At 34.9% G+C, this 14,123-nt stretch overlaps 1 protein-coding gene across 2 annotated transcripts in view; it reads left to right on the plus strand.

Moving 5' to 3' along the window:
• The first annotated feature begins 266 nt into the window (after positions 1–266).
• Nua_1 (Nuclear-pore anchor) overlaps positions 267–14,123 on the plus strand; it is a 124,726-nt gene continuing 110,869 nt past the window's right edge. Inside the window, exons 1-2 of one of the 2 annotated variants that reach the window (XM_054233221.1) lie at positions 267–1,410; positions 1,467–1,635. In XM_054233221.1, coding sequence (XP_054089196.1) covers positions 1,204–1,410; positions 1,467–1,635 — 376 coding nt within the window. In that variant the 5' untranslated portion in view covers positions 267–1,203. The remainder of the gene's footprint in view (positions 1,411–1,466; positions 1,636–14,123) is intronic. The other variant, XM_054233220.1, reaches the window with a different exon arrangement.

The following is a 14,123-nucleotide window of genomic DNA, read 5'->3' on the forward strand; positions in this document are numbered from 1 at the left end:
GTATTATGCCCTGACCAAAAAGTTCGATTTATGGAATGAAATTTTGTATGAAAGTTGCCTTCTATTGCCACTTCAACAGTTCGAGTTATGGAGAACTTCGAGTAATAGAAATTCGAGTGAGGGAAGGAAATTTGTATGAAATTTGGTTTCTAATATAAATAATAAATATATATATATATATATATATAAGGATTTTCTCTACCAATAACTTCTTCTTTAAAAAGATCTGTAGAGATATCAACTCAGTTTTGTATTTTATTAGGTACTTTTCGCTATGTGTGTTCACGCCCCTCTGAATGCTAAATAATATGAGAACTTAGCCGAATTTGCAGTCGGTGGAGTGGCGAACGCCACTTTACCCCTGCTTCATCGATTTTGAAAAAGCATTTGACACTCTAAAACACGACGCAATTTGGAGAGCCCTTGTTGACAGAGGTATATCCTGGGGTTTGAATGGCCGGTTAGAAGTCCTGGATTATGCTGACGACATATGGATAGGAAACATGGAATCTAACATCATGTGCCCTACAAACATGGCAATCGTTTTTTAATCGCTGTCTCTTCAAGATTATGCGGATATTCTAGCCCAATATCACAAGCAATGCTTATCTCTGAGCTTTGACGAAGCAAATACCCTTAAACATCGAAATCTGTCGCCGTAAATGGAGATGGATCGGGCACACGTTGCGTAAGCCCAATAATGACATCACAAAAACAGCATTAGAGTGGAATCCTCAAGGGAGTCGCAGACGAGGAAGATCAGTTATGATACAATGAGGCGGCAAGTTGAAACAGAAGCGAAAAAATCAGGCCATTCCTGGAGACAAATCAAATTTCTAGCTTTAAATAAACCGAATTACAAATTGCGTATTGAGGCCCTGTGTATCATAGATTCTGAATTTTTAACGTGTTTGCTAAATCTTTCATGACATTTATTTCGTTATTTTTGTAAAAATATTAAATTTGTGTTTTATCTTAACCTAGCAAATGTGAAACGAATTATTGAACTTTTAGGGACATGCGCAATAGATTGCGTGGTAATAGAAAAGTTTTGAAAAATCAATACTAGTGTAATAATGCATGTAAACATCATAATGTTTGTATCTAGTTATTAAGCAATAGAAATGTTTTCAAATAGTGGCATAGAGTATCTTTATTTATTTATAAACAATAAACGGACAGAAGTTATAAGGATATTCTGAAATGGACTCAAGTCATCAGATCAACGTCCCTCTTCGATCAGGAGGCAAAAAAATACGAAAGCGGCGGGAACTTGACGCTCTCATTGCCCACTCTTTTGGAAAAAATAGATCCATTCGACGAACTACTTTAAACAATCACTCACAGGACAAGTTACTATCCGCGTCCACTGATGACGCGGATGATTATACTTGGGTACAAATGAACAGAGTAAGTTTAAATCAAAATATGAGAAATTTATTTGCAGTAATTATCTTGAGTTTTAGCCAAAAAATAATGATACTATCTGCACAAACCGTTGTCACAATCGTAAATATATGCTTTGCAAACTTTTGCTGGTGCTCATTGCAATTGCAGTAATAATAGGACTTATTTACTGGATGTACTTGGATTTACGGCAGGAGATGTATAGTTATAGGCAAAAAATTGAAGAAGGTATGGATAATAATTTAGCTTATTGTATATTTTATTTAAATTCCTGCCATATTATGATAAGATTATGATGTGTAAATTTTTTTCGTGGTTATTTTTTTTTAAATAATCAAACCGTTTTGTGAACCTGTTCTGTAAATCGGGATTGTGGGATATATATATGGGGTTATATATATATAAATGATCAGAATGACGAGTTTATTCGAAATCCGGATGTCTTTCCGGCGGTCAGTGCAAGCGATAACTTGAGTAAAAATTGAGATATCTTAATGAAACTTGGCGCACATATTCCTTGGCACCCTGAAACACTAAATTTTACAGAAGAAATGGCAGAAAGAAGTTGCACTTAGATTTCCTTACAAAATGGAAAACGGCGTGTGGTCGTCAAAAACCATATCTCAGAAACTACTCGACATATGTATGTATGTACTTTCCCGTTTCTTGCGTGGGGTCAAATAAAAAATATGAAATGAGGAAAAGTCAAATATGAAATTTTATTTTTGTTGTAATGAACTAGAACTTGATTACGGCCTCTTGTCTTTAATGTCCGTTGTCTTTCTCTCTGATTATGAAGGTGTTGGAAACGCTCAGACTCCCTAGTGCGAGTTTGTATATTTCTAATACAGTACTTCTCGTTTAATTGACCCTATGGTCAATTGGTTTCCCCGTTTAATTGAACGGTGTTAGCGGGCAAAAAATATTGCATACGAAAGCACTCAACAAGCTGTAACTTGATTAAAAATTGAGATATCTTGATGAAACTTGAAGACGTATTTCTTGGCACCATAAGAAGGTTAAGTTCGAAGATGGGCATAATCGGACCACTGCCACGCCCACAAAATGGCAATAACCATTAAAAAACATATAAAAAGCTATAACTCAGCCATAAATTAAGCTATTGAAGTAAAATTTGGTATGAAGGATCGCACTATGAAGTAAGTGAAGTATATGTAATTTTTGTAAATTTTTTGGGGTAGTTGGCGAGGAAATCGGCTTATAACCACGCCCATCTCCCATACAAAGGTTATGTTGAAAACTACTAAAAATGCTTTAATTCAGTAAGGAAAACCACCAGAAGCCTTAAATTGCATTATAAAGATGGTACAGAAGTGCTGCACTCAAAATGGTATAAAAAATTTTAAATGGGCGTTGTCAAAAACCATATCTCCGAAACTACTCGACCAATTTCAATGAAATTCGGTTCATAATATCTTCCTAGCTTCCCAATGATATGTTGTGAAAATAGTCCAAATCGGTTCGCAAACACACCTACTTCCCATATACCAGAATTTGAAGTCGGTCCGAATAGTTTACTTTACAATATATAAAGTTAGTACTAGTGAAGATATCGGCACAGAACTTTGCAAAAGTACTGTATTTAAAGAGTGACATCGGCCTTCCAAACATCGTCGAAATTGGTCCATAAGTTTTCAATACTCTACATATCGAATAGTGGACCTCAGTACTTCTAGAAATTTTTTACCGAAATTATAGTTAAGTCTCTCAGATATTTAGAAGAAATTTTGAGGGAATATGTTTCTTCTAATAATATATCTCCGTGCAAACAATGAGTGAAATCGGGTCATAACTTCATTTATCTCCTATATACTTAATATTAGGGTTTACCATATATATGCCGAATATGTGAGTCAAATTGTTTGTTATATTAATAAATTTAAATAAATATATTGCAAGAGTATAAAATGTTCGGTGACACCCGAACTTAGCTCTCCCTTACTTGTTTAATAATAAATTTGAATACCAAATATATATGTATATGTACATATGTACATAAATAGATTCATAGATACCTATGTATGTAAGTACATAAAATTGTTATTGGATTTTTTTCTATAATAGTAAAAATATTTGAAAAACTTTAAGTGCACATATGTACATATGTATGCAGTCTCCTTTAAGGGATTAGGTGGGTTTAAGAGGTTGAAATCATGAGTATATTTACATTGTTTTTTAATGTTTCCATCCATATATTTCATTCAGCATATTAAAGATACACAAGATAAGAAAACAGTATTTTGTGAAATTTATATTTACAAATTCTGAAAGCTTAGCTGTTGGTACATCATCTTCCATGAAGTGTCCAAAAAAAGGTTCTTCATCCAAATCAACAAATTTGTTGTTAATGAACGAAGGAAAAATAAATGATTAAAAACTGAATTCTTGATAGATTTTGAACAAAAAAACGAACTTTTGTGGCCAAATGTTCGCCATATACTGACTCGAAAAAATAGTTGTAATAAAGATGTGGGGAAATTTTTCACCAGAATCGCTACATAACTTCAAGAAATCGTGTCCACTGAACTCATTACTTTTTGATAATATTTAAATATTGTACTATTTAATAAGACAAAAAAAATTCAAATTTTGATTCCCACATAATCGCTTAATTCACCAAATGGTCCAAGTAAGCGTGTTTCCTGTAATTGAACAAACTGTTCATTTAAACGGGATTCTATTAATTGAACAAATTCTTCAATTGAGCGAGTATCTGTTAATTGATTTTTTTTTGTGCAATTAAGCGAAAAGTACTGTATTTTGTTCTTCAAGCCGCTGCACACGCTCCTTACTCGTGCGCGTACTTGGAGGGTTTTGAAATTTTGTTCAGAAAGCAGCTGCGAGCGCTCGTTCCTCTACTCTCTGGCACGCGATTCTGATGCGAAGAGAATGACTTGAAGACGATTTCCAGTTTCAGATTAAGATTCTCCTTCACGCAATCTTTTGGATACCCTCTCCTAGTTAAACTGCCTTGGTACTATCATCAATTATTTCCGCAGCGCATGTGGCAAAATACGTATTAGGGCACTTTTTTAGGCTTTGAATTACATCAGTTAAGTGTTTATAAACCTAATCCTTTGTAGCAATAAATATAGTCTATGTTACTCAGGGTGAATGTAGCTTTCCAATGGTGAAAGAATTTTTGAAATTGGCATAGTAGTTTTTGATTTTATTTCTCATTTAAGATAGCGGAAAAAACTTTGCACAAATACTATATATGATCTGTGGCACTACTTGTTACCGAAATGGGACGTTAACTTTTCAAGGCTCGGATATTGAACATGAAGAATTCAGTAGCTAAGGTAATTTTTCACCAAAAATATCGGCAAATCCTTCAGATATTTCAATGTAATACAGAGATATTTTTTTTTCTAAAAGTATGTCTTTGTTCCAAAAATTATTAAGGTATAACTTAACCTAGCTCCCATATACCTAAATACCCTTTCATGCTCAATGTTGCCTATAGGCGACATAAAAATATAAATAATTAATTAGTACAAATCCTGCTTTCGTCTAAAATCTCCATTGCCACGGACAACAAAGTATGGTTACAAATGTACAGTGGCTTACAGCTTACTTCGTGTGCCCATTTATTAAACAGAAAGTGTGTAAAATTTATACTCTCGCATCAAAAGTTTGCTAAGAGAGTATTATAGTGTTTTCACATAATGGTTGTTTGTAAGTCATAAAACTAAACGGGGTTATATATATCAAAATGATCAGGGTGCAACGGATAACTTGAGAAAAATTGAGATATCTTAACGATACGTGGAAAACATATTCCTTGGGACCGAAAATGCTTTCGGTGATAGGCAAAATCGGACCACAGCCACGCCCACAATATGGCGAAAACCGAAAACACATAAAGTGTCATAACTCAAATTTGGAACAAAGGATCGCACCCGGAAGGGGCATAATCGGTTATTTGTATATATCTCGCAAACCAATGAAGTTATATAAACCAAACTTTCTGCAGTCGTTTCTCTTACGTACTTCACCACACACCATGAAAATAGTTGAAATCGGTTAATAACCATGCCCACCTCCCATACAAAGGTTAGGTTGAAAATTACTAAAAGTGGGTTAACTGACTAACGAAAAACGTCAGAAACACTAAATTTTACAGAAGAAATTGCAGAAGGAAGCTGCATTCGGATTTTTTTACAAAATGGAAAATGAGCGTGGCATCGCCCACTTATGGGTCAAAAACCACATCTCAGGAACTACTCGACCGATTTTAATGAAATTCGGTATATAATATTTTCTTGACACCCTGATGACACGTGTGGAAATAGATTTATAATATATATGTACATAAGGAAATAATAAGATAGTGGAATAAAACTTTACACAAATACTGTATATGATCTGTGGCATCTCTTGTGAAAAAATTGTCGAAATCGGACTATAATTTTACAAAGCCCCGAAAATCGAATATGAAGAATTCAGTGCTCCGCGGTAATTTTTCACCGAAAATTTCGTTAAATCTCTCAGGTATCTTAACTTAATTTAGAGGAAATATTTTTCTTCTAATAGTGTGTCTCTGTACCAGAGATGGTTGAAATCGGTCATAACTTCCCCTAGCTCTCATATATCTCATTATAGGATTTTCAAATTGGGGAAAATTGGGTGTCATCTGTTCGGTTGCACCCGAACTTAGCCTTTCCTTACATGTTTTGTATATATTTTATTTAAAAATTAAATTAAATTTACATTTAAAGATACATCATTTTCAATTACAAACGCAAAGAAAAACTTTCAAAATTATTTTTTCTTGAGTTACCAAATATTGCTGTAGAGGTGCTCTCTTTGCTCTTCAATGCAATTCTAAGTTTTGGATACTATCCAATTTCGTGGAAAAAGTCGAAGATTATCCTGATAGATAAACCTGGGAAAGACTTGACACAGCCATCTTCATACAGACCAATCAGTCTTCTACCCTGCCTTTCTAAAATATTTGAAAAGGTGCTCCTATCAAAGATGCCTCCTTTCCTCCACGAAAATAATGTAATACCAACGCACCAATTCGGGTTTCGTGCAAAACATAGTACAATAGAACAAGTAAATAGAATAACTAACGAAAAAAGAAAAGCATTCAAGCACAAAGAGTACTGTTCAGCTATATTTCTAGACGTGGCTCAGGCGTTTGATAAAGTGTGGCATGAAGGCCTTTTATATAAGATTAAAAAGATTCTACCTTTAGTGGAGAAAACATATATCTAGTAAAATAACGTGCATGATGATAAGAGCTGCAAATTTAAATTGGCTTTTAAATAAAAACTCTAAACTTAGCCTAGACAACAAAGTACTTTTATACAATGCGGTCATAAAGCCGATTTGGATGTATGGCATTCAACTGTGGGGTACGACCTGTGCAACTAATATTGATATAATACAAAGGTTCCAATCGAAAATGCTTAGAACAATCACGTGCTCACCATGGTACATTCGCAATGAAAATATCCATAAAGATCTTGGTATCCCTATGGTAAAGAAAGCAGTAGAGGACAGCAGATTGAAATATATATCTAAACTTCGTGATCACCCAAACCCATTGGCTAATGCTTTAGTACATTCCTGCGATCAAACACGCCTCAAAAGAAGGGATATGCCTGCATACTAAAGAGCAACGTTTCAACAATACAGCTCAATCACTCGTTTGAGCTGGTCTAGTTTTTAAATAGATTTAAGATTTTATAACTTATTGTTAGGCTTAAAAACAAGCAGATTCAATAAATAAGGAAATATTGAAAAACAAAAAATATATCTAATTATATAATTTTCAAATTGGGGAAAATTGTGTCTTATCTGTTCGGTTGCACCTGAACTTAGCCTTTCCTTACTTGTTTTGTATATATTTTATTTAAAACTAAAATTAAATTCACATTTAAAGATACATCATTTTGAATTACAAACGCATAGAAAAACTTTCAAAATTATTTTTTCTTGGTCGTAATATTTACAAGAAAAACAAAATATCAAGTAAAACGTTGTCACAGGTTATTTCGTATGTACATTTTTACCGTTATTGGCGCCAGTATAAGAATTAGCAATAAGAAGCAATTTGAATTAAATGATATATTAGGTCCTTTTTTAATGAAATTTTAACATTGAAAGTGGTCGGGCGCTGAGATTAATTTAAATTTCATAGCGGGTCCTCGTGCGTCTAAAGAAAAAAGCGAATTAGTGTTTACTCCTTACATATGTGGAAAATCGCAGAAAAACGCTGCTGATATTGTGGACTTAAGTATTTCTATTGGCCAATACATTATCCAACGCTTTGTTCGGGGAAACAGAGTGGTTGATAAAGGTCGTGTGGCCCCAAACAAAGCTTGTACAGAAGCCGATGAAAGATGGATAATACGAAAAATTAAAAAATACCCAACAATAGGTGCAATGACATTGACAAAAGAGGTTGAAACAATACTTGGGAAGTCATGTCAAGTCAACGAAGCCACAATGAAGAAATCTCGGTTAAAACAAACACTCATCTAAATAATGATCCTTTGCATGAAATAGGGCCAGATTCGGAGCATGGGATATTTGGCGACTCTCAGAAACCTCACGTCTAGACCAAGATCAAAGATTATTGTTATTGTGAAATTGAAGTTAAATTATTAACTATTTTGCAACAAATATTGAAAATCATGTGAAAACTTGCGGAATAGAATAATTTAAAAAAAATATCAATTCAATTCAATATCATTGGACAGAATTCAGCTGCTTCTGTTTACATTATTTTGTTTCCCACATGTGTGGGGAAAAGCTATGCGTACTGAAGCTTTTTATTTTATCACAATTGTCACAGAATACCAAAAAATTTCTTACTTGATAAAAATCTGAAACAATTTTCAAATTTTTTGTTATTTTGTCAAGTGCACAGAATAGGGCTGTAAGACTCTTTATTTATTGAAACATAATTTATTAAAAAGTGCTGAAAAATTGTGCATTCATGACAGTTTTAAGTTTTGTGAGAATAATGATGCGAAGGACAATTCGCAATTAGTGCAACTGTCTCTCTGTCCCTTTGTGGTAGAAACGCCGGTACAATCACCAGATCTTAATGTAATTGAACATTTGTGGAGTGTTTTCGAGAAAAAAAATAAAACATCACAAAAGCAACAGACAAGACCTAAAAACAGCATTACTAATGGCCATTCAATCCCGGCTTAGAACTGTTTTAAAACAAAATGGGTTTAATTAAAACTTGATTGAATTCTCAGCAGCATTCATGTATTTCTAAGTAAAAGTGTACAAACGAAATAAGCTGTGACGTCGTTTTATCTGGTATTTTGTTTTTAATGTAAATATTAATTCAATATTTTATATATTTTTTTTTAACCTGATGCTGGAAAAAATTATAAGAGCTGCAGAGCTTAACCGAGAAGGTACAATCTTCTACAAGAGTGTACAGCTCCTGGCGTACGCCGATGATATTGATATCATCGGAAGCAACAACCGCGCCGTTTGTTCTGCTTTTTCCCGCATGGATAAGGAGGCGAAGCGAATGGGTCTGGAGGTGAATGAGGACAAGACGAAATATCTCCTGTCATCAAGCAAACAGTCGGCGCATTCGCGTCTTGGCTCCCACGTCACTGTTGACAGTCATAACTTCGAGGTCGTAGATAATTTCGTATACCTGGGAACCAGGATCAACAACACGAACAATGTCAGCCTTGAAATCCACCGCAGAATAACTCTTGCCAACAGGTGCTACTTTGGACTGAGTAGGCAATTGAACAGTAAAGTCCTCTCTCGACGAACCAAAATCAAGCTCTACAAGTCGCTTATCATTCCCGTCCTGCTTTACGGTGCAGAAGCTTGGACGATGTCAACATCAGATGAGACAACGCTAGGAGTTTTCGAGAGGAAAATTTTGCGCAAGATTTATGGTCCTCAGAACATTGGCAACGGCGAATACCGCAGACGATGGAACGATGAGCTGTACGAGTTATACGACGACATTGACATAGTTCAGCGAATAAAAAGACAGAGTCTACGCTGGGTAGGTCATGTTGTCCGAATGGACGAAAACACTCCAGCCCTGAAAGTGTTCGATGCAGTACCCGCCGGAGGAAGCCGAGGAAGGGGAAGGCCTCCACTCCGTTGGAGGGACCAGGTGGAGAGCGACCTGGTTACACTTGGGATCTCCAACTGGCGCCGAACTGCGAAGGAGAGAGAGAGGTGGCGAACTATCGTCGATTCGGCTATAACCGGCTAAACGGTTGCAACGCCAATCACATATATACATTATGCCTAAGAAAAAATAATTTTGAATGCTTTTCTTTGTATTTGTAATTGAATATAATGTAAATTTAAATGTGCGTTTAAGTTTATTTAAGTAAAGTTTACACTAACATGTAATGAAAAGCAGTATTTATTTTTTATTTCTTCACTAGTGCTTACTTTACATATTGTAAAGTGAACTATTCAGGTCGACTACAAAGTTCTGGTAGGCGTGGTTGAGAACTGATTTGGCCTACTTTCACAACATATCATTGGGATATAAGGAAAATATTACAAACCTTGTTTCATTGATTTTGGTCGAGTAGTTTCGGAGATATGGTTTTTGAACTATAAGTGGGCGGAGCCACACCCACTTAAAATTTTGTATACCAATTTGGGTGGAGCCCTTCTGTACCGTCTTTAAAATGAAATTTAAGGTTTCTAATGTTTTCCCGTACTGAATTAAAGCATTTTTAGTCGTTGTCAACATAACCTTTGTATGGGAGGTAGGCGTGGTTATTATCCGATTTCCTTCATTTTTTGTACTCTATAAGGTAGTATCTAAAAGAAACGACTCTAGAAAGTTTGGTTGATATAGCTTTAGTAGTTTACCAGATATGTACGAAAAATTTAATAAGAGGCGGGGCCCCGTCCACTTTCCGGAAAAACTTACATCCAAATATACCCCTTCCTAACGAGATCATTTGTGCCAAATTTTGCTTTTATAGCTTTATTTATGACTTAGTTATGGCACTTTATCTGTTTTCTGTTTTCGCCATTTTGTGGGCGAGGCAGTCGACCGATTTCGCCCATTTTCGAAAACACCGTCTTATGGTGCCAAGGAATATGTGTACTAAGTTTCATCAAAACATCTCAATTTTTACTCAAGTTATCGCTTGCAAAGACGAACAGACGGACGGACAGACAGACTTCCGGATTTCAAAAAAATTATACATTTTATTTTTAATAAATGGGCACACGAAATAAGCTGTGAGTCACTGTAGTTTGTTCCCAGGAAAAAAGGCCAGGTCCCAAACTATATAACAGTAGATTAGTAATATTTAGAAGCACTTTTTTCAAAAGCCTTTTCTGTTATTTTTGTTTTTGAGAGTCTACGTTCTGTAAATAATGCAACACCATCGCCCATCCAGAGACCCATCATTTATTTTTGGATAACATTCATCCGAATAGACCACGTCCAGCACACAGTAAAAAAAATTAGCAGCTGTAGCTGAGAGTGTACACGAGCTGAGAGTGTACACGGACTGACGTATTGAAGGACTTGTCACGTTTTACGTTGAGATCTTAAATGGAAAACGTTCAAAATACAGTTTGTACAAGAACTGAAGCCGTTCAACCATCCCAATCAATCAATGGATTTATTGAGAGAACACTTCGGTGAGCAGATAATTTCCCGTTTTTGGCCGGTCGGTTGGCCACCAAAATCATGTGATATCATACCGTTAGAATTTTTTCCGTGGGGATATGTCATTCGCTAGTTACCAGTCGAAATGCTCGAACGAGTAATCGAAAATTAGACTCAACGGATGGACCATAAGAGGCGTAGCCGCGGCCAACATTTAAAAGAGATAATTTGTGGCACCACTCAGAAATACTGTATTTGATCTGTGGCATCAATTGTGGACACTTGTGGAAAAATTGTCGAGATTAGACTATATCTTTTCAAGTTCCCTGATATCGAATATAAAAGACTCAGTCCCTAAGGATAATTTTTCACCACAAAATATCGGTAAATCTCTCAGATATTTTCATTTTATTCAGAGAGAATATTTTTCTCCTAATAATGTGTCTCTGTTCCAAAAATGGTTAAAATCGGGACATTCAAAAATGTGATGGCCTTAATCTATACTTCTATACTAATATTATAAAGAGGAAAGGTTTGTTTTTTTGTTTGTTTGTCTCGAATAGGCTCCGAAACAACTGAACCGATTTGAAAAATTCGTTCACCGTTGGAAAGCTATACTATCTCTGAGTGACATAGGCTATATTTAGTTTAAAAAAATAGGGTTCCTTACCAAAACTCCGATAATGTAAAAAAAATACCAAAAAACTTTCTTTAATCGCGAATGCTGCGAAAACGATTGAAAATATAACAAAGTGATGTACTACAATTTTGTAGAACTTATCATTATCTACAAAAACCGTAGTGACATCATATCTCTAACTATTATAGTTTTGTCACAATAAGCGATTTTATATAAAAAAATTAATTATAATACCACTACTTGAAAAGGCTCTTTATTTATACCTTAGTATTAATCATTATCGAAATAAATGATTTATTATTTAAGATCGCTTCAAAACCTTTATATGACTTTTCGAATTATTAGATTCTGACATTCCATTCAAAAGATATCACGAGTTAAAAATTTTGAAAAATATCCGCTCGGCGGCTAACTATGCGTTGTAGAGTTGTAGGCGTCACTCGGGCACGGTGGTACGGGAATGGTCCTGTGCGGAATTAAAAAAAATTGTCGCTTGATAATAATATAATATAAAAATGAATTGCTGTTCGTTTGTGCCGCAAAAAAACGAGAACGGCCAAACCGATCTGGCTAATTTTAGTCTTGCAATATTCGTGGAAGGCCAGAAAAAGAATAGAAAGTGAGTAAATATGAAAAAATAAGAGGAAGATAATAATAAGAGAATTTTATTCGAATTTACAAGAAAATATAAAAAGAGAAAACAAAAAAATTATATTTTGAAGGTTGTCATTGTTGCTTTATAAAAATATTTTTGTTATAGTTCAATTGTATAAGGTTGTGTCGATAGCCCAAAACAATTTGTAACAAATAAGGAAAGGCTAAGTTCGGGTCCAACCGAACATTTTATACTCTCGCAATTTATTGATGTAATTTTATTAAGATAATACACAATTTAACCTATATATTCGACATAAAGTCCAATAGAAAATCATCATATATAGTATATGAGGGCTGATGTAATTCCAGAACCAATTTCACTCATTTTCACCACCAAGGTTAACGGGAATAGGGGCAACTTGGCAAGAAGTCGATGGAGGTACTACACAGGACTTTAAAAGATCTTGATTGTCGATGAACGTTTTTGGTGGAGCCAGGATTCTGTTAGCAGGTGATTTACGCCAGACTCTTCCAATTATTCCTGGATCAACTGTTACTGACGGGCTAATCGCTTGCCTAAAATCCTTTAATTTGTGGCGACAAATAAAGAATCGCCAATTAACAACTAACATATGCAACAATATTAAATTGCGATTGTAGAAGTAGTTGGCAGTTGACACCTCGATGGATTAATAGCATTTCCAACAGTTTTCTGTCACTTCATTGACTCGAAAGAGAAGTTTTCCTGACATGAAACCTCAATATGATAACCATAAATGACTGATTGAATGACCTATATTGGTAAGAAAAAAATATATCGCTGATCTTAATGCGTCAATTTAGAATTTCGGCCCAAGAGAGTTGACACAGCTACAAACCAGGCTGACGTAGTCAATTATCCCAAACTATTTAAAATTAACCGTACTTTGCAATTAAAAGTAGTGTGAGTTGTAATCATGCTGCGTAACATAAATCAACCTCGAGTAATCAATATCGTCGCCGAAGCCAAGATTGGACCAACTTAATTTAATGTATACCTTAGCCACAAAAACGCGTGGCCGGGTCTGCAGTACCTTATAAATCGTTTAATATGTGAAATATCTTAGCAAAATTAAGAGAGCTTTAAAAAATAAATGCCGAAGAATGATCTACCCCAATAGATTTGAATATTCTGGCTACTGTGCGTAGTTTGCCCAGCTGACGTTATGCAGCTGATGCTTTTTCATGAGCGTTTTCTTTTCTCAAATTAAAAAAATATTACATTCTGCTCTGTACTCAGATTTTCATTGTTTTGTTCTTGTATCATGTAAAAAATGGTACACATTCAAATAGGTAATGCAGGATTTGTATAATGTTGAAATGTAAAGAGGCAGCATTTTCAACGAGAAAAGAATACGCCATACATTTTATTATTTTACACTCTTGTAAGTCTCACAGGTGCGGAAATATTTTAAAATGTTCGCAAAACTTATACTATTTTTAACAAGGAATTCAGAATTTTTTTCTTACATCAATATGACTATAACAATTATATACATGTACGGTTTTACAGCTCTCAATTCACTCTTTTACATTGATTCTTATATGTATGTATATGTTCGCGCCTATCTGGCACCACCGCATTCAAATGTTTGTACAAGCTTGGCTTGGCAGCACTTAAAGTCCTGCTGTCAAACTATGCTTCCGTTTTTCTCTCTCTCTTAATAAAGTTACCAGCAAGAGAGGACGTGCAACATTTTCAATCCGTGCTTTTACTTTCGATCCGCTTTAATTTTATATATTTAACCGCGAATGTTATTAGACATTCACATTTCTGGTCCTTCGAACCGGATATTATCACTATTTTGATAAAATTCGTCAAACCCG

The sequence above is a fragment of the Zeugodacus cucurbitae genome, chromosome 6, assembly GCF_028554725.1.
Source record: "Zeugodacus cucurbitae isolate PBARC_wt_2022May chromosome 6, idZeuCucr1.2, whole genome shotgun sequence".
In the NCBI taxonomy this organism is placed as follows: Eukaryota; Metazoa; Arthropoda; class Insecta; order Diptera; family Tephritidae; genus Zeugodacus; species Zeugodacus cucurbitae.